At 41.5% G+C, this 24,124-nt stretch overlaps 1 protein-coding gene across 2 annotated transcripts; it reads right to left on the bottom strand.

Moving 5' to 3' along the window:
- Positions 1-7,154: 7,154 nt before the first annotated feature.
- Positions 7,155-23,829, bottom strand: LOC146565951 (RING finger protein 145-like). 2 transcript variants are annotated; one of them, XM_085289403.1, is made up of 13 exons: positions 23,648-23,829; positions 19,208-19,315; positions 18,151-18,402; positions 16,819-16,927; positions 16,562-16,653; positions 14,220-14,455; positions 13,922-14,097; positions 13,283-13,423; positions 12,770-12,952; positions 12,280-12,427; positions 12,007-12,129; positions 11,650-11,883; positions 7,155-11,553 (listed from the first exon to the last, which is right to left on the bottom strand). In XM_085289403.1, the coding sequence occupies exons 3-13, from the start codon at positions 18,332-18,334 to the stop codon at positions 10,840-10,842; spliced, it is 2,340 nt and encodes a 779-aa protein (XP_085145529.1). In that variant the 5' UTR covers positions 18,335-18,402; positions 19,208-19,315; positions 23,648-23,829; the 3' UTR covers positions 7,155-10,839. The 2 variants fall into 2 exon arrangements, with proteins under 2 accessions (XP_085145529.1, XP_085145528.1); XM_085289402.1 differs by lacking the exon at positions 19,208-19,315.
- Between the last annotated feature and the right edge of the window lie 295 nt (positions 23,830-24,124).

Raw genomic sequence — 24,124 nt, forward strand, 5'->3', positions numbered from 1 at the left:
CTGTAATCTGAGCTCAAAGATGAGAATATATAGAGTACAGTAGAGTAAATTGTGCAAAGTTTACTATCAATTTTCTCAAAAACCGTACAGTAATTTTGGCTGTGGATCACAGGGTGAAGAGTGGAGATGGCCTAGATTCATAATCCAGTGAAATATCTGCGTCACCTCTTACAGTTTTCCTGTAATCGGAACTCAAAGATGTCAATATGTAGAGTACAGTAAAGCAAAATGGGAAGATTTTACTATCAATTTTCTCAAAAACTGTACAGTAATTTTGGCTGTGGATGACAGGGTGCAGAGTGGCGACAGCCTAGATTCATAATCCAGTGAAATATCTGCGTCACCTCTTACAGTTTTCCTGTAATCTGAGCTCAAAGATGTCAATATGTAGAGTACAGTAAAGCAAAATGGGAAGATTTTACTATCAATTTTCTCAAAAACTGTACAGTAATTTTGGCTGTGGATGACAGGGTGCAGAGTGGCGACAGCCTAGATTCATAATCCAGTGAAATATCTGCGTCACCTCTTATAGTTTTCCTGTAATCTGAGCTCAAAGATGTCAATATGTAGAGTACAGTAAAGCAAAATGGGAAGATTTTACTATCAATTTTCTCAAAAACTGTACAGTAATTTTTGCTGTGGATCACAGGGTGCAGAGTGGGGGTCACCCAGAGTCATAATCCAGTGAGATATCTGCGTCACCTCTTACAGTTTTCCTGTAATCTAAGCTCAAAGATGAGAATATATAGAGTACAGTAGAGTAAATTGTGCAAAGTTTACTATCAATTTTCTCAAAATCCGTACAGTAATTTTGGCTGTGGATCACAGGGTGAAGAGTGGAGATGGCCTAGATTCATAATCCAGTGAAATATCTGCGTCACCTCTTACAGTTTTCCTGTAATCGGAGATCAAAGATGTCAATATGTAGAGTACAGTAAAGCAAAATGGGAAGATTTTACTATCAATTTTCTCAAAAACTGTACAGTAATTTTGGCTGTGGATCACAGCATGCAGAGTGGGGGTCACCCAGAGTCAGAATCCAGTGAGATATCTGCGTCACCTCTTTCAGTTTTCCTGTAATCTGAGCTCAAAGATGAGGACATTAAAAGTATAGTTGAGTAAATTGGGTAAATTTTATTGTTAATTTTCTCTGAATCATACAGTAATTTGGGCTGTGGATCACAGGGGTGAAAGTGGAGATTAACCAAAACTGGGAGTGGATTGTGAAGTAAAATAGTGTCAGGACAGAAAACACTGCGTTTCTAAGCCAGTCGGCACCAATACCGTAATATGCGTAAGAGTAGTGCAACAACATTTTAGGTGCGGCTGGCGGGGCGGCTAGCTTGACTGCGACTTCGTAAGTGAGGGCTCACTTGACCGCAGTGACCCGAGGCGGCCGCCGGTCCGAGTGTCAGGTGAACTGAACTTCAGGTAAGAAGTTATGACCTGAAGTATTGGTTTATATGACCTATAAACCAAGTTTAGGTGTAGTTTATTTTCGTTATGTTGACTTTTTCGTACTGCGTACTAGCTAGCCTGACCGAGTTTCTATACAGCTGGGTGGTGCTATGTTACTGATGTTGAACTTTTTTTTGTTCATAAGGTTAGTTAGTAGAGTTTCCAACCATCCCATAAAAAACGGAATCGTCCCGTATTCAGAGAAATTATTACGCATTTCGTATTGAGGTGAAAAGGAACACAGTTTGTCCCCGTACTTCAGCTAGAATAAAAAAGACACAAAGCTGGAGTTATGTCTTTGCTGCACAGCTGCCTCTTCTTCTCTCATTCTCTGCCCCTCCCTCTCCTGTTTCTACTTCAATCATGAAACTGACCAATGATCAGCTGATCGGCTTTTCTCTCTTGTTTATTTATCGCCCACTTGCCAGAAAGAGGAAACCGGCGGATGTCGCGTTAAACAACAGCAGCGCGTTTAAGCTTGATCAGCTGTTGTTAGAATTTATTTAATATTAGTTTCTAGTATCAGCTGATGTTTGCTGGAGCCACAGCTGTAAAAAAAAAGCTGCTGGTCATGATATGGTTTGGTTATCTGGTGAGAGGGAAACATGAAGATGAAACCAGGAGATGTCCTTACTGGATCATCAGAGCTGAACAGGTGATGGAGAAACAGGTTTACCTTTTAGGTGACATGAATGAGTTGAAGGGAAGTTATGAACTGTTTCTGAGAGACAAATAACACCAGGATCCTTTTTTAGGTAGCTGACAGCTGGTAACTGTGCAGGGGCGGGTCTAGCAAAGTGTTGCCAGGGGGGCATGTAGGGCATTAACAGGGAAAAGGAGGGACAAAGAAATACTTTTATTTCTTATTCTCATTTAAAATATCTAGCTTTAAAAAAATAATTATCTGAATCTTACAACAAACAATTGATAGATTGATACATATATACCATCAGAACAGTGTACATCACTGTCACAACAGCGTTTGTTTTCATTCAAAGGCTTTATGATTTTTCCTATAATGGTGAGCCGGTCAGTCAAAACGCCCGGGCCGATTTTTTGTCCCAGTCCAGCTCTGTATGCAGCTTATCTGCAGTCTGGAGTTACCTACATCTTCCTATTCAGAAGACAGAATTTCCAAGTTCTGAGTACAATCCACATGCCATTTGCATGTGTGTCAACAAGCGAACACACGCACGTGTGTGTGTGCTTGAGTACAAAGCTAAAGCACGAAAACGAGCGCAACTGTTTGGGGATGGCACATTATCTAAACACGGTGAAAGAGCAAAGTCAGCGAAATCAAGCACCACGGCTAGCTCCGCCAGCCTGCTGCCAGTGTGAAATGACACATTTGTGGGCGCTTCCCATGGCAGCGGCATGAAAAGAAGAAGAGGAGAAAGGATGGCTGAGTCTGTGCTTAGCGGTGTTGTGTTACAAAATGATGGTCTGCCAAAAACGGATCGGTCGTATTTAAACTGCCATAACAACTTGTTGGTCTACAATATGTGAAAAGATCTATCAAATGTAACCTTCATGAATGAAATGAAGTCATCTTGAGCCAGAAACAAAATTGCTATAACAAGGTAGAAGCGGCAATCAGTTTTTGTTAGTGATGTTTATATATGCTTTATTTATGCAGTTGAAAAAATGTGGTTGCTATTAAAAATGTGTTTTTTAAGAGTAGTGTGGCCAAGAGGACAGCAGATGTTTCAAGAAATGTAAGAATAGTTGTGTAAAGATATTTTAAGTGGACCAAGAGGATAAGGCGTTTGTAAACCCTGTTGTGGGAAGTCTATCTAGCAAGATATGTAAAGATATTGGCCATAAAAAAACAGAGGGAAAGATAGGAAGTGAGTTTTTGTGAGGCAATGAGTTGTTGGCACAAGACAAGTGGTCGTTGTGACACCATGACAACAAAGAGGTCCCATAAATGGGGCTGGGCTGTTTGTGTCGCCACATGACGGGCGAAGAGAATGGGGAAAATTCTTCTATTTCAAGTGCACATGCTGTACATCGTGCAAGCAGCCTTTCCAAATTAGCTGGAGACCACGCATTTTTTCACTCAAATACTCAACACATTTCACACATTCACACCTGCTTTTTGCCCTGCACACCTCTTTCTCTAATTATTTATCAACAACCACTCCTTTTTCACCTCTGCTACCTTGCCTTTATTACATCCTCTTAGCTAGCACCAGTGACTGGACAAAACACCTACCCACTGCTTTTCTCATCATCTCTTTTGTCACGGTCAATTCATTCGCCTGGACGCATTAGCTAAACCAACTTTACAAAACAAATTTCCCCGAAGAGCCCGCTTCTCAGCTTAGCTGCCTACATTTCAGGACCTAGCTAAGGACGGTACTTACCCACACAAACACATTTAACTTACCGAAAAAAAGCCACGGGGCTTCCGGTGTTGTGCCAAAAAGTGATTGTCTGCCAAAAACTGATTTCCGGTATTTGCCAAAAACTGATTGCTTGTATTTAAACTGCTATAAGTAACTTGTTGGGCTATACTATGTGAAACATATGTCAAATGCATCCCTTATGGATGACATAAAGTCATCTTGAGCCACAAACAACATTCGTGTAAAAAGGTAGAAGCCGCAATCAGTTTTTGGCAGTGACTTTTATATAACCGTTATTTATGCAGTTTAAAAGAAACTCATTAACATTAAAATGTCTTTTGTAAGAGTAAGTTGGCCAAGAGCACAGCAGAAATGGCAGCAAATATTACAATAGTTCTATAAAAATATTTTAAGTGGGGATAAAGGACCGGATTGGTTATAATGCAAGTACAATAACACAGAGTTATAAAGATACTTGAAAAGAGAAGGGCAAAAGACAAAAACCAACAGAACGGGCAGAAAAAAAATGCATATATCAATCACCTGGATCACCTGCTGAGAAAGAAAAAAGAAAACAAGCAGAAGAGAACAAGAGTAATAGAATAAACAACATCACAATGATATATGGGAATATGACAGTAAATACTAAATATTAAACATTATTGTGCAGCACATAAGATCAACAGAACACAGTGTGCTTTGAGGTAGGAGCCAAAAAGGGTGTAGTTTGTGGGTGTGATCACCCGTGTGTACACCTGTGAGCATGGACGCGCTTGTTTTTTTTAAAAGGTTCCTTCATGTAATGATCTGCTAGAGGGTGTGGGGGGGCCACAGCCCCGTCCTCCAGGGCATGAAGCAGGTATGGAGGAGATCAAAACTCCAGACATCCAGAGGCCCCCAGAACACAAGAGACCAAGGAAGACCAACAGAGGGGCAGCTGCGCCACTGTCCCGGAAAGAGCTGAGGAGAGTCCCAGATGAGGGCTCACTCAGCAGCCGCGGAGCAGAAGCCAGGGGGAGTTGCAGTGACGCGCCCGTGAGCTCCGCCGGCAGCCAGCCGTGCCTGAGTGACCAAGCCCCAGGCCGAGAGGCCGGGGGCACCCCACCTCCGAAGTGGCCCGAGCGAGCCCCAGGCTCCAGGCCCCGATAAGCGGCCGCCAAGGAGTGAGCCGGTGTGTACCTGGATGCCCATCCCCGGACACAAAGAACCACCAATGCACCGATGTCTGAGGGAGTCCGCCACTGGCAGGGGAAGTGGTGGTGGGGGGAGATAGGCCTCCAAACCTTGGAGGGCCTGAGATGTCCCCAGAGAGGTGGCGTCTGATACCCAACCTGACATATAGACACAGACATACAGGCACACACAGATACAAACATCCATTCCCACCCTCATGCTCTCATATGCACTCACTCCACACTCAACCAACGTGGAGACAGACATAAAGAGACGTTGTACACACGATCACACTCCCCAAGCGTACTCTACGAACCGGGTCTAGGTGCCCCCGCCCCTGGAGGGGGGAACTGCACCCAGACCCAGGTGGTGTTACCCTTTTTCCCTGCGGTGGGGGGAGGCAGACCGCCCCGACTCCGCAGCAGCAGGGAGGCCCCACACTCCAGACCGCAGTCGAACGGCCAACTCCTCCTCCTAGTCCCCCTGCTCCAGCAGGTCGCAGAGAATGGGGGTGGGAGAAGACTCCAAACCTCCCTCCACCCGCTCATTGTAGTGTTGATGCATGTGTGTTCTAAGGTGCAATTAAAACCCAGGAGGGCTTGGAGCTACCTGCCAGAGAGCAGCAGGTAAGCGCATGGTCCCTCCTGCTAGCCCTCAATGTCTATGTGTATTTAAAATTGAGAGGTGGGCAACGATGCCAGGGGTGGGGTGTACACCCTGATGGTACTTTGGACTCCGTGTATCGTGCCCACCCCCAAGATCCTATGTATGTGTAATGAGAGTGTGAATAATGTGAATGTCTAAGTTGTGGGATAAAATTGAGGCAGAGGCAGCCAGAAGGGGACAGAGAGGGGGGTAGCCTCCTCTGCATCCTGGTGACATACCCCTACTCCAAGGTCCTGCATGTGTGGGTGGTTGTGGTGGAGCGGGAAGGGGGAGGCAGCTGGAGATGGGGAGGGAAGGAAGGGAGGGGCAAGTGGCCAGTAGGCACCCCCATACTCCGCGACCCGCCAGGGAAAGGGGGCCCAGGCCCATCCAGACCGGGGCCCAGTGCAGCAGCGCCTCCCGGCCCCACAGAGCCCGGGACAGTCCACTCAACCCCACCACAGAGAAAACTGCACCCACCCCACCATCCACTCATCTTCCAGACTACATAAGACAATAAACACCCAGGCTGAGATCTTCCTCCACCTCTCCTGTATCTCCCCCTCCTGCAGAGAGAGTTCCTGAAAGATGTGACAATCTCCCCCACCAGTTGAAGAGCCCCCCAGGTGGCTCGATGCACCGGCGGCACCCTGCTCCAGGGCTGGGCCCCCATGCACCCACCCGCCCACAACCCCGGCAACACACCAACCAGGACCCAAGCCCCCGAGGCCCGGCCCGGGCCCCAGCCCAGAGACGGAGCGCCCCCAGAACCTCACGCCCATCCCAGACCCACCCAGGGGCAGCCGTGATTTTGAAACGTAAACGCTGGACCTCCTCTCAGCGTCAGGCTCCATCTGCCCTTCCCGAACAGAGATAAGCAAGTTTCTCCGTGACTGCAGCTGCCAGTCAAAGCTGTCGTGATGACGTTTCACCCCAATTTAACAGCTTTGTGTTACTAATTAGAATCAAACTTATAAGAAAGGAGACCCAATGAACATAAATCAGCCTGATGAGAACTACTGATAATGATAGAAAGCATCTTTGGAAAAAAAAAAGATCTGATTTTTTTTTTCTTCTAATTTTAGCCCGACCCCAGTCCCATCCGCTAACATAGATGAGGGTTTTTTTATGACCTATACTGCAGCCAAGACACTAGGCGGTGATAGAGACGTTTTGGCTTCATTTTTGGGGAGCATGTTTCCTACAGTATTGCTGCCCTCTGCTGTTGCAGTACCTCAAAGTCAGACGCAACGGCTCAGTCACCTGATGCATTGTCTCCAAAATGTACATATAAATGAGACTTTTCAAAGAAACTGATTGTTACAGCTTTTGTAATACATTCGACTGCTTTTGACCTTACGTACTACACCCATTATTATTTGCTTAACATTATTTGTGTGGCATTTCATTTTAATTTCAGCAGGTGGTATCACACCCACTTTTCAGTCGCTTACCTTTTCCAAAACAATGATCTTTATTTTGTTATTTTCCTTACACTTCATCAAAGTATTAGTAAGAACAGTCACAGCATTCAGAGTGGATGGTTCATTTTATTTGACATTCAGTTTTTGTAAAATAAACAAGGCAATGCCAGGCATAAAGTCCAAAAACCAACATGAAGCATTTTAACAGAAAAGAAATGGCACTGAGAGCCACATTAAACAGAGCAGGTCCTAAAGCTGTTTTTGGATAAACTCAATGGACAAAAACAATTCATCTTAAACAAGAATCTGCAGGGAGTGTCGGGGAGAGCAGCCCCACAAGTACAATTCATCTCTACGCATCTGTCAGTCAGAGGCAACAGTATCGAAGAGCAGATTTAAGAACGCATTCGGAAAATACAGTAAAACGTCTTTACAGAGCTCTCACTCGGTGGCAGCTATAGATTCCATTTCTGTATTTGCTCACACTCAAAAAATTATGATTTTTACAAAGAATCGTGAAAAGTGGAAACAGTGAAACATCTGGATATCAGATGCAAGGCTAACTTTGCTGTCACACTGGTCAAAAATGGTTTTCTGTCTCTGGGTTTTTAGTCACATTCAGTAAAGATCATCAAATATGAAAGTCTAACAGCAGTACTAGTTAAGTAGACAAAATACATCCTGAAATTATGATTGCAGAGCAAGCCAATTAGGAGCAACTAAAAAAAATAAAGATTAAAAAAAAAAAAAAGAAAAAAAAAAAGATATTCAGGTTAACTTATTGTACTTGTATGTATGTGTGACTTTACAATCTGAAAAGGCATTATGGCCCCTTAGAGGAGCTTAACTGTAAAATGAATCCTGCTCAGTGTAAGGAGCACCAGTGATGGCTAAGACATTTGTTGGCACATTACCACAGTCACTGATGCGTATTTTAAGTCAATTCAGAAAAAAATGTAGAAAGAAAAACACAAATCACAGGATGCAAATAATGCATTAAAGATTGCATTTTTTTTAAAGCTTCACTGTCTGCATGTACTTTATATTAATCAGATGAATATTGAGCACAATTATTAGCTTATTATGTGCTAATAATTTGATGTCAAACTGTCCCAGACAGTATGAAAAAATGAAGCCACAGTTCGTAGCCTGAAGAGAGAAACTGCAACTTCTCCAACGTGGTGTAATAACCGAGCAAATACTTGAGGAATCAACAGCTGACAAGCATCTCGTATTCATTATTTAATACTGAAATGCAAAATTCACATACAGCTGCCACTGACTGTTATCGCCCTCGTGGGGCGTCACGTCACATTTCATCTTACAGGTGATCTCAATGCAGGACGCAGTGGAAATGCGTCATGGCGAAAACCAAGTGTGTTTTAAACAGCTCAATTCATTATAACCGTTTCAAGTGCTGTATTTAAGTAAAAAAAAAAAAATCAACGTTGAAGGAATGGTGTTGGTAATAAAATAAGTTGTGTACAGAAAAGTCCTTAGGTTCACCTTTCAGAAGAACATGTGCAAAATACATCAAACTCTACATTTCATCTCTTTAAAAAAATAAACACAAAAAGTCAAAACAGCATTGGTCAGGTTTGATCCTACACTGATCGTGTATTCATTCTCAACCCTGCAGCCCACGCTTCCTAATGTCAAGAATATGGTCATTCATACTAATAAGACCTTTAATAATAGTGCTAGTAAGTAATACTGCTGAGCGCTAATTAATGCGTCTCCTGTCCGTCTGCACCATGCTGATCCCACTCCTAACAGTAGAGGGCACCAGAGTGATCACACCAGCTTAAAAGATGCATCATATAGACTGGAGAAGCAGCAACACTGGCTGGTCTCAAAGATCAGAGGGCTTGATTTCCCAGCAGCTTCTTATCCAAAAAATTCTCTTTGCTCTCAGGCACGTGAAGAAACAAAGAAAGGAAACTTTGGAGAAACCAAGCCCTCGTCTTACATATATATATATACGTATATATATATATATATATATTTATCTATCATCACTCCTCTGGTTTAATATAGATTCCGTACAGAGCAACATTTATGTACATTACACACAAACAGATTGGGCCGTTTCCTCATACACAGACATCAGAGGGTATTTGGTTGCCGACATCCACAGAACAGCTTTGGAGCATTGCTAGTAAAAAATGACATTAGTGCAAATATAACCCCAAAAGAAAAAAAAAGGTAGAAAAAAAACAAAAAACATTGGTAGCAAGGTTATAGCACATTGGGGACGAACAAATTCTGTGGTCAGAGCGGCAGCAAGGTCGACATATAAGCGTGCATCAGGACTTGCCATCCTCAAGTTTTCAGTCTTTCACACTCATTTCAAAGCATATTTCTTCCTCGCCATGCTTCATCTGCTAAATGCAGTAGCCAAAAGAAAGTGTGTTTTTGTGAAAAAGAAAAAAAAAAGAAGCAGCAGCTATGGCTCAATTTGCTGGTATCAACAATTTATGGAGTAAACTGACTGACGAGCAGGAAAACCCTAATGTCTTGGAAAATACAGGGTCTCTAATGTAACTGGATGAAAGGAGCTGATTGGCTCCTGCCATCAGCGATCAACAATGTGAATGATTGGTTGATCTGTTAGTGAGCTAAGCTTGCAACGGTAAGCGCGAGTGAGAACCATAAAATAGAGCTAATGAGGGCAAAATCCGAGCTCCTTATCAACTCTGTGGACTAATTTATACCTCGTCTCTCCATCTTCCCCTTAGTCCATTTGCAGCGTGTGGTATCCAATAAAGCAGTAATGTAAAAATGACCTTAAAAATAAAGTTGCTTTAACAGTAATACAAAAGTTTGGCGATGAGGAATAGAACTGTTTTTTTGCTGGGACCAGCCAAACAAGTCTGAATCAGATATTGAAGTAGTATAAAAGCAAAAGCTTGACACATGTAAGTTATTCAATGTGAACCAAAAGTTCACACTGCACCCCTCAGCTAGACCATACCATGTGTCCTCTGCTTAGCACCAGGCTTTAGGTCATGCGGCGACCTCAATAAACAACATTCAGTCTGCTAACGCTCAGTATTCACTAAATCACAACACTACTGACACCCAGCAGTGAAAAACAAAAAATGTGGAGAATTTCTAGACGTTATGAAATGTTAAGACTTTGTCACGGTATAAAATGCAACCATCAGTAATCGATAGTCTGATCAACTGTTCGATAAATCGTGGCACCCAAACACTATGAAATGTACAGCAGTGAAAGTTCAAGCTGTACAAACAAAGGCAGGAGCAACCATTGCCCTAAATGTCGGGCATCAAAAGGTAAGGGGTAAAAGCATGATTGTAAGGGGGGGGGGGGGGAGAGAGAGAAAAAGGCCGGGATGGAAATCTGATTTTCACATTTTCTGGACATGGTGTAAAACTCCCAATTCATTCTGAGATGAGATTACTGCATCCTGTTTTTTGTATTAAATTTGAATCCCTGTGAAAGAACATGTGGAAAACAACTGCACCTGTGATGAAATCACTGCTGGCATGGGTTACACCTATCATGGGAAACCTTTCATTGCTCCAAGTACTAACATTTTATAAAGCTGCAATCATTGTCTTCTCTTTTTTTTTTTTTAAATACCGAGTGATGAATTTCTGTTTAGAGATTGTTTAAGATCTTTTGAAACATAATATGGATATGAAGGAGTTGGACATGATGGGAGAGCCAACAGCAAACAGTTGGACAAGTACAATAGGGGATTATTTAGATTGTGTGATTATATATGCATGCATGCATGTATGTTGTGTGTGTGTTAAAATGGAGCTCAGGGGTTGAATGGAGGAGGGGGTGGAGGACGAGGAGGAGGTTCCACTGAATGGGGAGTTGGTGGGTTAGATTGTGATGATGGACCAGTAGAGTTTTCCTTGCTGTCCACAAGGGAGACTGATTTTAGCTGAGGGAGGGATTCGGGTTCAGCAGGGTTCGCCTCTGCTTGGGTCAGTACCTGTGACGTTGGTTGGTGAAAGGTGGAGACAGAATGGCAGTGAGATGCAGGAGCGTCAGGTGTGTCTGATGTGCAAGAGGTAGAGAAAGAAGATGCAGAAGGGTGATCTGCAGGGGACTGGTGCGGCACAGAATCAGTTGCAAGAGGAGGAGAAGAACAAGAGGAAGATGATAATGGAGGGTTGACGATGTGCAGGGGAGCAGACTGCATGCCAGTGGGGGAGGTGGAAGAGGAGGCTTCCCCAGCTGATGTGGTAGTTTCATTATCTCCCTCCTGCTCTACTGACGCTTCCTCTTTCCTATCCTCCGGTAGAGTGCTGTGGTCCTCCTCCTGCTTGTTGCCTGGGGCTTCTTCCTGTCCTGCAGGGTTCTGATTGGCTGCAGGTGTCTCTTGGGTAGCTCCGCCATTAGTTGGTGATTGGCTCTTGAGTTGTGAATGACAGAGAGGGCACGTTTCCTGGACATACAGCCATTTCTTCAGACAGCCAGCGTGGAAGAAATGACTGCACGGAGTGATCACAGCACTGGTCATGTCCTGGAACAAATCAAATTTCACATTAGCCTACCTTTTAAAGCCCCAGATTAACTCTCTCATGCATCCTCTTTAGATAAACATAAAAACAGTTCATACCTGGAAGCAGATAGCACAGATGTCGTTATACTGCTGCAGCTGTGTATTGCTAGCTGTGGGGAGGCTTTTTATCTTGTTTACAGCATCTCTCCTGAGCAGGAAGCTCTGCCAGCCCAGCTGGGCTCTGAGCCAGACGTTATAGTACGAGTGGACCAAGATGATGGTGCTTCCCATCACACTCCACTCGCCAAATACAGTCTCTGATACACCATAGCACACCACGCACACCGCAACCTGGCGAGGGAACAAATCACTGACAGTGAGGCAGAGACCGTGCTGATGCATTAGATGACAGTGTCTGTTTACAGTCAGAAGGCAGAACTTAGCAAAGAGTTGGTGTATGTGTGTGTGACATACCAGAAACTCCAGCAATCTGTAGGTCCCATTTACACAATATATGACTTCATCCATGTTCTCCACTGGAGCTTTACGAAACTCCTCCACCATGAAGAGAACATAGATCAAAAGAGTGCCAAGGACCTGGTGGTACAGTGTTTCAGAGTTATTATGGAATTAAACAAACAAGCAAATATAAATGTTTAATTAGTATTAGGCTCAACTGTTTGGGTAGAGCAAGTTTAAACTATTTGATTTAATGTTTTTGCACACTGCGATGCGGTTGTGTGTTACCTGGAGAGAGGTGAGGATTGAGGAGGAGATGATGATGAGAAGCCAGAAGTCCATGTGGAAGAACTGGCAGATCATATAAGCCATGTACGCTGGAAAGATCAGCAGGAAGAGACAGAGAGAAACTGCACGGAAGTGCTTCCACAAACTCCTACGGGACAGGCAGCAAAACAAGCATATGAGAAAGCAGCCAGGTTGATAGCAGGCTTTGTATACACACATTGAGTCAGATTACATTTATTGATGTCAAAAAGACTAACTGCCTGTTTAGGTAGGAATGAAGAAAGAAGGACTGTACACTGTAGTGTTACTTAATTTATGATGTTAGCATGAGTTGTACTGATGACCATAGATAATGAATACTGTGATAATTAACTAACTGCCCATAGTTATTAATAGTTGTTTATGATCAGTACAAAATAAAACAAACAGTGGGACACAGAGTTTTCTTAAAAATAAACACATAAAAAAAGTCTTTGGTATATTCTCTTACTTGTCTCTAGATGCTCCCAGGGCTAGGACTATAGGATCTGCTATCTCCAGCATGGACTGCAGGATGGAAGCAACAACAATAAAGAGGATGATAGAGAGGAGGAAGGCTCTGTGGATGACCTGCAGCTCAATGAGGCCAGTTTGGACCGCAAGGATTAGCAAGGTGATACCTTCAGTCATCCCCCTGCACAGAGAGGAAACAAATTAGAGTTAACACACCACACAATTATATGCCTTGGCTTTGCACTCAAGTTGGAGATCATATACACGTTTATCCAGACTTGACTTTTGGGTATACAATGTCAATTATTTTATCCTATTAGACAGTTGTGTGAAATGCAGACATCCTTAAAGAATAGTTCCAGATATATGTGTTTCCACACGAATGGGATAAACAGTCAGAAAACATATTGCCTTCAGTCATGATGGTTACTGGGACAGAGAGGCTAAAACAGACTAAACTAATTAAAAGAAACATACCAGAAGACATCAAGAAAATAAAAACCTTGCTGACCTGTGCATGGTGTTGTCATTCATAAAGGCTCTGTAGCCCTGCAGGTAGAACTTGCACAGTGTGAGAACGCCCAGCGCAATGAAAGAAACTGTGAAAACCAGACCCAGCAGAGAGTACGGTGTACTACAGCATTCTGCGATACTGGAGAAAGGAGGAGCAAATTACTTAGAGAACATGACAAAAAAACAACAACTTTCTAAACAATTTTAAATATTTAGATCGCGTCCTTAAAGTTCTGATGAGTATCTCAGTCGTCTGCTTTAACTTAATTCTGTCCACCAGTGCAAAACATGGGTTATTTAGCACTGTGACAAATGGATCCAACACATCTTTTAGAATTTCCTCTTGACACATTTCTGCAAAATTATCTCAAAATCTAAAAACTTGCTTTACTCAAACTCTGCAGACTGACTTGCTTTGCAATCTAATGTCTCTGTAATTTATATGATGCTATATAATTTATATACTTTTATATAATTAGATTTTCTAAATAAATTCCAGTACATCAAAACTAGATTTATGTTTTGTACACACTACCTGCCCCTTCAACGATACAAGGCAATAAATAGATAAACACACCTTCTAAAGGGTCAGTGACGTAAAATGTAAAGTGTCTTGCAGCCTGATTTATAGTCTTACCTTGTAAGAAAAAGGAAAAGCAGCCTCTCTCTGGAAGTAGGCTGGTCTCTTGTGCTGAAGTAGGAGTATATCTGCAGAGCAAACAGCACGAGCCAAAAACACATGAAGAGAACTGGAAGGACCAGCTGGTTCCACAGTGACATTCCCAAAGCAAGAAGCCCGTACACTTCTACCACCTGCAGGACAGAAAAAGACCGAAATAAAGAATACCTTTGATACCATCTACAGAAAAATATCTCAGAACTGAAATCCTGTCACAGAAACTGAAAAGCTTGCAACATCAGCCCACAATAAATACCTGAGCCAGCTCTCTGTAGGCAGTCTTGGCCAGGTTATATGGTACCAGCAAGTTAGACGCCAGGAAGTAAATGACCTCCAGGCCCGTGAAGATCATTGAGAACTTATTGATGAAGACGATGGTCTCGAGTGGGACCAGACACAGTCTAGCCACTAGAGGGAGGAGGTGAGCAGAGAACAGCCAAATCCTCTTGGTTTGCATCACACAGGAACAAAGTGTACAAACCACCAGCTGACCTGAAAGAAGACACACATACACACATATATAAAACAAAGAGTTGAATAAATGACTAAAGACACTATTATCACTCTGATTTTAAAATGTTTTTTGTGATGTGGTATTTATCATTTTCGTGTAACTGACAATTAAAAGAAAATTTATCAGAATATTTATAGCTCTCCTAGAGTGGTGAAAATGTGTCAAACACCAAAAAGGAACAAACATTTAAAAGAGAAGAGAAGCAGCTTTAATCTCACATTGCTCCTTACAGTAGCATATTTTTGTCACTGTACTCATCTTATTTTCGCTTTCTCAGGCTTTCACTACGCAGTAAAAGCAGCACTCTGCGGTCTATTTATAGCACAGGAGACTCCATCTATACTCTCTAGTAAGTTTAAACTAGGTCCTAAAAACACAGACTCTACAGCATTTTCTATTTAGAAAATGATACATTTTTACATAATTAAGCATAGCAGCAACAGACATAATGAAAAATTACAGGAGGTTGTTCTTTTTGCTTTCCCACCCAGAGGAAGACTGAAACACATACGTATGTGAGCACTTCTTAATTCTGGAATTGGTACAAATTAGGTTCCTTCATAATCCCATTAATGTGGATGCTGTAGCATTGGGTATTTATATAATTAATGAAAGTGCTCACATGGACATGAGAGCAATGCTAAATATGTACATATGTGCAGCCAAGTATTCTATTTCCACTTTTTTTGTTAAAAAGACAAAAACAAGGTGTGCTTATTCCTGTTACACAAACATTTCTTAAGGAAAAGACTCAAGTGTCTGCTTTTCTTTTGCCAGTACCTGTATGCATCTTCTTAGCAACTTTGCACAGTCTACTATAGTCCATGAATGTTTACTGACCCAGGTTACACAAATTCAATGAATAATCTCAACTTACTGCCCCATGCAGGGTCCAAAAACACAATCCCAAAATGAAGACTGTTTTCTTTTGGATGAAATTCACACAGACCCATGGCAAAAGATGCATCCTACTCATCATATGCTCTGAATACTATGCCCATTCAGTTTAGCCATTTGGTTAGAGCATATGAATTCTGAGCTTTAGTCCTACTGGTTGTACTGCAGTGCTACGAGGTGCCAATTTATAAAATTAATGTTCCTATACTTTGTACAGCAGTATGTGCAGCCATTAAAAAGAAGGAAACAGTTCAAATTTAAATAAATAAATAAATGAATATCTTTCTGCTGCCCAAGTGGGTCTACGGGTCTGTATCTACTAGTGGTGCAACGGATCGCGGTTGATCCGTAATCCGAACTGATCCCACTCCACGGTTTGGCACGCACGTGATCCGAAGATTCGAAAAAGAAGAAAGAAAAAGTATGTGTATGGTGCGCGTGGTGGGTCTGTCAAGCGATAGTTATGGCCAGCGCTAGCGGTCCAAGTGGAGGAGCAGAGGAGTTTGCTGCCCAGTCCGACCGGGCTAAAGCTATTACAAAAGCTATTGGGGTGTTTAGCTGCAGATGGGAGGCCGTATTCCGTTGTGCAAAACAAGGGGTTTAAACTATGATGAACGTGCTTGAGCCACGCTATGATATCCTGTTCGCGTCCACTTAAGTGGCAAGATCATTCCAAGCATGTATGAGCAGGAAAAGATTTAAGTTATGGCTGAACTGTCCCAGGCATCTTCTGTTGCCCTAACTACTACAAATGGGTGGACCTCCAGGGCAACGGAAAGCTACGTGACCATAACAGCTCATTATATCACAGCAGAGTGCGATATAATGAGCGATATGTATTATTGTAGGGTCTACCTTACAATATAAAGCGCCTTGAGACGACTGTTGTTGTGATTTGGCTCTTTATAAATAAAATTGAATTGAATTGAGTGGTAGATACAAAGACTGTACTGCCCTGGAATGAGTCTTGAGTTGAATATTTTCAACAGGCAAAAAAATACTTCAATAAGTAAATGTTACATTTTTGTCTTTTTTGCTGATCTGAAAATTGCTCTGATCCATGACTTAAAACCGCGAGATTTTTGATCCGTTGCACCACTATTATCTATGTGCAATACATTGGTACCTCATCATTCACATTCTTCAATAATATGAATGTTGAACAATTATACCTATGAGTATTATACCTATGAGTGCAGTGGTGAATCTGTTCATGGAGAGAGGTTCCAGGTAGACAGGGCCTTCATAACCCGAATCCAGTTCACTGCGAACATAATCCCTGACAGAGAAAACAATCAATACAGAGGAAATTCTCACAATGTCCAGTCCTTCACATGAATTAACAAGAGGAAAACTGTCATACATACACACATCAGTATTTAAAAGAGGAGTAGTGGCATCTTGTTAGCTATTCTGGTAGATTTAAGTTTCTGTGAATGTTTACCTTGACACTTGGTGACCAGCAAACAGCAGCAGGGCCGTAAGAACATACAGGTAAAGTTTAACCAGGTGCTGACGAGGCAGAGTCAGAAGCACCAAGCTCAAGATGTAACCTGTGAAGCAGCCATAAATATAAAAGAAATACAAGAAAGTCATGCATTCTGAAAGGCATCCGTCTTCCTGTTTGCAGACCAGAGTGCGTTTTAAAACACATAAATAAAGCGTATGACAGATGTTTATGACATAGTTGGGGGGGGGGGGGGGGGGGGGGGGGGTATTTTTGACAAACTGCAGAAAGCCTTACCATACAATAGCCTACTACCTAAAACTGTGTCTAAAAGCACTTCAGTGCAAAGACATATTTATTTTTACTGCCCTGTTCTCCCTTCTTTCTTTCCACCCACAGTGCTCATCAGCACATGCCAAGCCTGTTGGCTCATTAACCAACTGCAGCCAAGTTTGAGAGCTCACACAGCCAAAACACAAAGAAAACTCAACAATAGCTTTATTTCAGCTAGGTTAAATTACAAAAATAGAACGAGGCCTAGCTATTTCATTTATGTTACTTTCAGTGTTTCTGTGTCACTGTAAATGTATCTGGCTAACCACTTGTGCTGCAAAGACATTTTGTAATGCCTTCAAAACTGAATTCAGAACTTTGTGTTTGAGTACTGGTTTTCTGAGTTTCTAGTGTGTCTTAAAAGCAGATATGGTAAATGGCCTGTATTTGTATAGCGCTTTACTAGTCCCTAAGGACCCCAAAGCGCTTTACACATCCAGTCATCCACTCATTCACACACTGGTGATGGCAAGCTACATTGTAGCCACAGCCACCCTGGGGCGCACTGACAGAGGCGAGGCTGCCGGACACTGGCGCCACCGGGCCCTCTGACCACCACCAGCAGGCAACGGGTGAAGTGTCTTGCCCAAGGACACAACGACCGAGACTGTCCGAGCCGGGGCTCAAACTGGCAACCTTCCGATTACAAGGCAAACTCCCAACTCTTGAGCCACGATCGCCACACTGTCAAATAATCCCTCTCAATCACTACAGAGCTGAGCCTCGTGACTTACTGACTAATACCAAACGTGAGTCGACACTTCTGAATGGAAAAAGAAATCACGCACTTTCAACCAACAGAGGTAAAACAGTAATGCATGGCATATAATACTGTTTCAGTGCAGGTCATGGTAACCTGACTACAGGGAAGTACACATGATGTTTTCAAATGAGGAACTCTTTAATGTGGTACAGACATTGCAAAGCATTTAAACAAAGTGTCTCAGTTACACCAAACATTTTCTTAAGTTTTAATACAGGAAAGGTGGCACTGACCTACGTAGTGCAGGTAGAGGGCCAGATACTTGTACTGAAAAAGGGGGTTATTGGAAAGGCTGGAGCGCTGGATCTTCTGGAAGAAGGAGCTGACATCCCAGCGGTAGAGGACATCCAACAGCATGATGCTGGGAACACGCAGACCCACATTGAGCACAGCCTCTACGCGGTCCTTCACTGCCATGGTTTCAGTTTAAGCTCTGATCCGAAGGCAGAACTGACCACTAAGACGTGATGTTAATAGTGGGTGGTCTGTAGCAAAAGAGAGAAAATGCAAATAAAAAAAGGAAGATGGAGTCTTAATATGAAGCAGTTATAGGAGGTGAGAGTAGGAAAACAGAAAGAGAGATGAAAGCCAAAACAAAGGCAACAAAATATAAATTCAGTTATTATAAAGGTCAAAGGAAAAGCTGTGAGCTACAGAGGAAGAAAAGACAGAAGAAAAGACGAAAGACTTAAGAGGTCAATCACAAAACTGTCTCATTCATTTGTGGTCTAAACGTAAAGGTAAAACTCAACAATTGTTACATTATTACCACAAATTTTTATAATAAGTTAGTAACATGACCGTAAATCATTTTAAAGTCTCTAAAGGCTAGCATACTGACAGTGTTTTGTTTTTTTCCTGATGCAAACAGGACTTTCAATGAGACTATTGACTGAAGTACAATGGGTCCAGAGACAAAGAACTACTTAAAGGAAGTTTTTTGCTACTTTATAAACAAATACAACAGAAACTAGAAAGTCCATTTTGCTATCTTGGTATTTTGCTTTGGTAGAATCCCAAAACATCTTTGGTGGACATATTTTATTTTTTTCTAAATGAAGGAAACCCCTTTGCCACAACAGCATAACAGAATAACTAAGGTAACTAATTCACTAGTCAGAACAGAATATAAGAATTGGCACCATCCACAACACACAAACCTATGCCAAAAAGGGTTACCCACTACTTCCAGTAGTTATCACTTTACCCTGAAACCTACATATAGCCCCTCATTTTCTAAATCAAAGTACTGCAGAACCACACTGGTTAGTGTCATGTCTTACTTTTTACCTTGCTTGTTTACAACTTCCTGTCACAGAGATCAAGATGGTTGCTGCCATATGCCACATCTTTCGGTTAGTGGTTGTGGTGTCATAACAGCTCAGGAACAACAGTTAACTGTTGATTTATATCAATAAATTGCAGATTAGTTTAACCCACTACTTCTTTTGCCCATGCCTAAATATGTACTTATTTATTCAAGCACAGTACTAACATTAAGTGCCATACAGCTGGGAAACATTGACCATTTTCTTACCATCTTAACTAAAGCCAATCGAGTGATGCTGTGTACATAAGAACTCTTTTTTTTTTTGTCACTGAATGATTGATTTATTTTGAACATGACTAAAATAACAACAAAATACACTTTAAACAATAATGAGACAAAGAAAGGGTTGGTACAAACAGACTTAAAGGTAAACTCATTTGATCCTACCTCAATATACAATATACATGTATAATTACATACAATTATAAGTCTACAAACAGATATCACGCATAAAAATCCTAATAATGATGAAGCTACCAGATAATTTTGACATGATTTTAAGAAGGCTGTTGCAATAATAACCAACAAGAAATTCTCAAAATGCTGCCAACAGTATTTTTATAGGTTCAGGCAGAAAGCACTACTGTCAGCCACAATTCACTTTGTTTACCGTCATCCACCCATACAGGAATGCCGGAAACTTGATCCTGGGAACAACAGCTAGTCTTGAATAGGTTATTATTACCAAGATTCCAAAGAAACATTGCACGGTTGACCCAGCTAAAAACAGCTTCACCCACAACTGTAATTTGCATAGTCAAATCTGTGGGTCAATAATCAACCTAGACATGTAAATTTGTCCAGTCCTTTCTATTTGCTACCACACAATCACCAACAGCACAGAATCCACCATGGGAAACTGAAAGTACAGCATGTGGTAACACATTCAGATGTTTTAATGCAGGTGCAACTCAAAAGGTCAAGTCTGACAAATGGCATAAGAGGCATACTTGCAAAATCTGCAGTTCACATTTAAAAAAAAGCCCACATACTGTTCTGTTGCGCTGACAGAATGGTTACACTTCTCTCTTTGCCAAAATAATTTCTTGGTTTACTTTAGAGCTGGGCGATATGAGATTTTTTCATATCACGATATGTTTTTTTCATTTCAGGCGATAACGATATCTATCACGATATAAGCCAAATAACTATATTTGTAAGATTTAAATGTGCCGTTGCTCACAAGTAAAATGTGAAATAATCAGCAGCTTGTTTTTATTTAAATATTTATTTCCCATAATAAGTTCAACAGGGTAGATGTACTTAAGGAACATGAGACTTTTTCAGATAAATAAAGGCAAATATTGCAAACTACACAAAAGGCAGCCGCTAAAGCGTTTAAGTTTCAAAATAGAACAAACGAAACAGACTAAATTGTCAATTCCACTTAGAAACAAAATATTAATTCTAAAAATAAATCTTAGTTTGTGTTACAGAAGAACAGACAAAACTGACTAACTTTTGTCAATATCAAATAAACTGAGAACTAAAAGGAAATTCTCAATCTCTCCTTGTTGTATAGCTTAGCTTTTCAAACAGTTTTAACAGTTACTTTAGTCTGACAAAAGCCGAATGACGAATTAGCGCTTCCAGTCAGAGACTGAGGCTACGTCCACACGTACACGGGTATTTTTGAAAACGGAGATTTTCCATTTTCGTTTTAAAAAATAATCCTGTACACACATAAAGGCAGAAATGAAGGAAAACGCTGCTATGAACATGCCAAAGCAGCAGGTGGCGCTAGATTCCTAACCGTGCAGAAATGTTGGCCAATCAGAAGTCTAGAAGCCTCGGTGGGAAAAAGTAAACAAAGCTGGGGCATAGAAGCAGAACCGAGTCGTATGTGTGGAGGGACAGTAACTGTGTGTATATGTAAGCATTTAAACACTGCAGAGAGTAGAATTAACAGTATTGTAGAAATTCATTTCACCGAAACAATAACGTGGCGCACAGTGTGACGCATGCTCCAGTTTATTGTATTTCCAGACTTGCTTTCGGCACAATTTACAGTGCGCGCTACTCTGTTTTTTGTCAGACTTGAAATAGCCGAAATACCTTCACACTACGGAACTTCTTTGGCTCTTCCGTTCGACAATCTCTCCGGCATTGGAACCATCATCTGTTTTCTCTTCGGTCACGCTCGGTTGATTTTTCTAGTCGGCACACTCATTTCCTCCATTACGCGCTGGCTCCATTACCCGCTGGCTGCTTCCCAAACAAACACACGTGCGGCTTGGCACTTGTGCTGTATGTAACAAGTCACGCGATGTGACGCTGCGGCTGTGATTGGTTCGGCTCTGCGCTACTTAATTTGGATTGGCTGACCTTTTTTTTTTTTTTTTTTTTTAAAGAGGACAAGAGCGGCGAGGTCTATCGCGATAGCTTAATTTCTCTATCGAGTAAAAGTTATATCGCGATACATATCGTTATCGTTCTATCGCCCAGCTCTAGTTTACTTACACCTTTATTAACACTATCTGGGGGTGAGCAATGCGGTGGCGGATATAAACACATACAAAATACAATTTCTACAAGTCAAAACAGTTTACAAAACATGAAATATAGAAAGAAAGAATATGTTGACTTATTATATCAACACAGATCCTGATGGAAAATCTAATGGATGGGATTAAAGAAAGAAAAAAAAAACATTTTAACTCGCATCTATGGTTCTATACATACACTAGCCAATATCAGTGTTATCCTGGCTTAAAATGGGCTTTTGGTGGACAACTAGTCATATAAGCATGATCAGTTAGCATACAGTCAGTTACCCTATCTCTGGATTTCCCTACTTATTTGATAAACAAAAATGTTTTATATGCTTGAGTAAATGGCACCTGCATTAACAGAACAGATTAAAATTAGTTTGACTACATTTTCTGATGATTTGGTGGGTGCTAAAGGTTGTTCAATGTAGGAAAATTCTTGAATATGTACAGGTTTTCAACCATTTCAACGACTGACCTCAAAGTTATGAAATGCTATTAAAAAATGGCATAAAACATCTCTTACACAAATGTTGAAGTTATTAAAACAAAAAGATTTGTTTAAAGATTGCATTTCAGTTTTGTTTCCTCCCACCTACTAAATCCCGTCACTGCCACTACTGCATGATGCAAAGCAAACACACCAAATGTAATCAATGCAACTCAATATATTATTTCTAACGTATTAACCTCAAAGTGATGAAACCTCTCACAGTGATCATGAATTACTCCAAGGCAATCTGAGCATGTTTGAAAAACTCGAGGCTCTCCAACAAATCAGCAATTGTTAACCAGGCTCTCACCCAAAAGCGCTGGAGCTTAAGGAAATTCAAAGCCTCACAAAAGTGAATTCCACAGAGCAACATGTTGCCCTCTTTTTTCCTGGCCTTTTCCAAACAACATATCTACTGCACTTGGAAAAAAAAAATTAGCTGCTTACAAACCCTTCGTTTAAGTGCCCTTTAATACCTGCGTGAAGTTTTAGAGGAACATTTCACTGTGAGTGCTAGTTTTTAAAAAAGAAACGTGACGAAGTTTCAATCCACTCCATTTAAACAAAGCTCTTACATTTCTTTTCCTTCTTGAGTTGCCAACAGCAGTGTTTCCATCTCTTATCCCAGCATCCCGTAGCAGGATCCCGTTAACTTACATAACTTTAAATTTACCACGACTATCACTGCCCAGACAGACATCACTTTGCAGAATCTGAACTTATATAACAAGGCCGTCTACCAATTAATTTTTATCCGTTGTAATCCTTTGACAGCTGTAGGGTATATTGTAGTATATTTGGTCTAATGGCTGCATACCATTTACTAGTTTAACTGAAGCACCGGCAATGAAAACGTTATGGATGAGTGAGTGCTGCAACGACTGTGCTACGCCATGAACTCTAGTAACCCCTCTGTCTCGACAGAAATAAATTCTCGCAATTACGCCGCAAATACGGCAATATTTTGCTTGCTATACTGGTCTGTATCGTCCATGAATACTTATAACAGACATGACAATGCATGCCTACGGTTTCCACGCAGTTTGGTGGATGTAAAAGTGATAGAAATAGCGAGCTATGACAGCGTACGTGCGCTATGTGATGAGCTGCATCAAGCTAACGCTTTCAGCTAGCATCACTGTCACCGAGCCGAGGAACTACTAACAACAACAACCTAGCTTATGTTTAACACAGCGGGAAATAAAACACTCCGAACGAATCAGCTTGCTTTTGACCTTACAAATTAAGGCGCCAGCCTTCGCACATGTTCACATAAAATGTTCTAGCTTATAACGCTTGGGGATTACCATAACCTGCTCCCCTAAGCAAGTAAGCCCAAATGTAGCAGACTGGGACACTCGGCTAGCAACCAGTTATGGCACGTAGACAAATTTCTCTTAAAAAAAATAAGAACTTACGTTTGAATGACGATGTTCGCACAATGTACAACTGTTTCTGGATGCCTTACGGGTCGGATATCGACCATTTTAACTCGCCACCGCCCGAGTTAACGGTCCTCCCGGAGTGAGCACTTCACGCTGAAACGACGCGGCCCATCCGCTCATCTTACCTAGCGGCCATTATCCAAGTTACCAAGCAAGATGTACCGAGCATGCGCAATGTTACTGTCCCGTACAGAAAGAACAGGTTATATATTTTTTTAACCTGACAAAGCTTTTTATTCACAACATATTGTCAAAGACTGTTATAAAGTGGAATTAGGATGTGTGATTTTTTTGTCACTCAATTAATGGTAAAAATAAATTTGGGAGGGGAATGAAACATTACAGAAATAAGTCATCATAGTATATTAACAAACGCCTAAAATATTTCATCATCATCATCATCGTTTATTTATATAGCACTTTAAAAACACACAAGGCTGACCAAAGTGC

Source organism: Mchenga conophoros, linkage group LG10 (assembly GCF_057382185.1).
Source record: "Mchenga conophoros isolate Kocher_MC1m ecotype Shallow Benthic linkage group LG10, M_conophoros_male_GT1.1, whole genome shotgun sequence".
Classification (NCBI taxonomy): Eukaryota; Metazoa; Chordata; class Actinopteri; order Cichliformes; family Cichlidae; genus Mchenga; species Mchenga conophoros.

Excerpts from the sequence above, each read along its gene's own strand:
- LOC146565951 (XM_085289402.1), bottom strand. The coding sequence starts at position 18,334 with ATGGCAGTGAAGGACCGCGTAGAGGCTGTGCTCAATGTGGGTCTGCGT. Across the intron at positions 14,098-14,219 it reads CCTACAGAGAGCTGGCTCAG|GTGGTAGAAGTGTACGGGCT; the intron begins GTATTTATTGTG and ends TCTGTCCTGCAG. Across the intron at positions 12,428-12,769 it reads CTGGGAGCATCTAGAGACAA|GAGTTTGTGGAAGCACTTCC; the intron begins GTAAGAGAATAT and ends CCTGTCCCGTAG.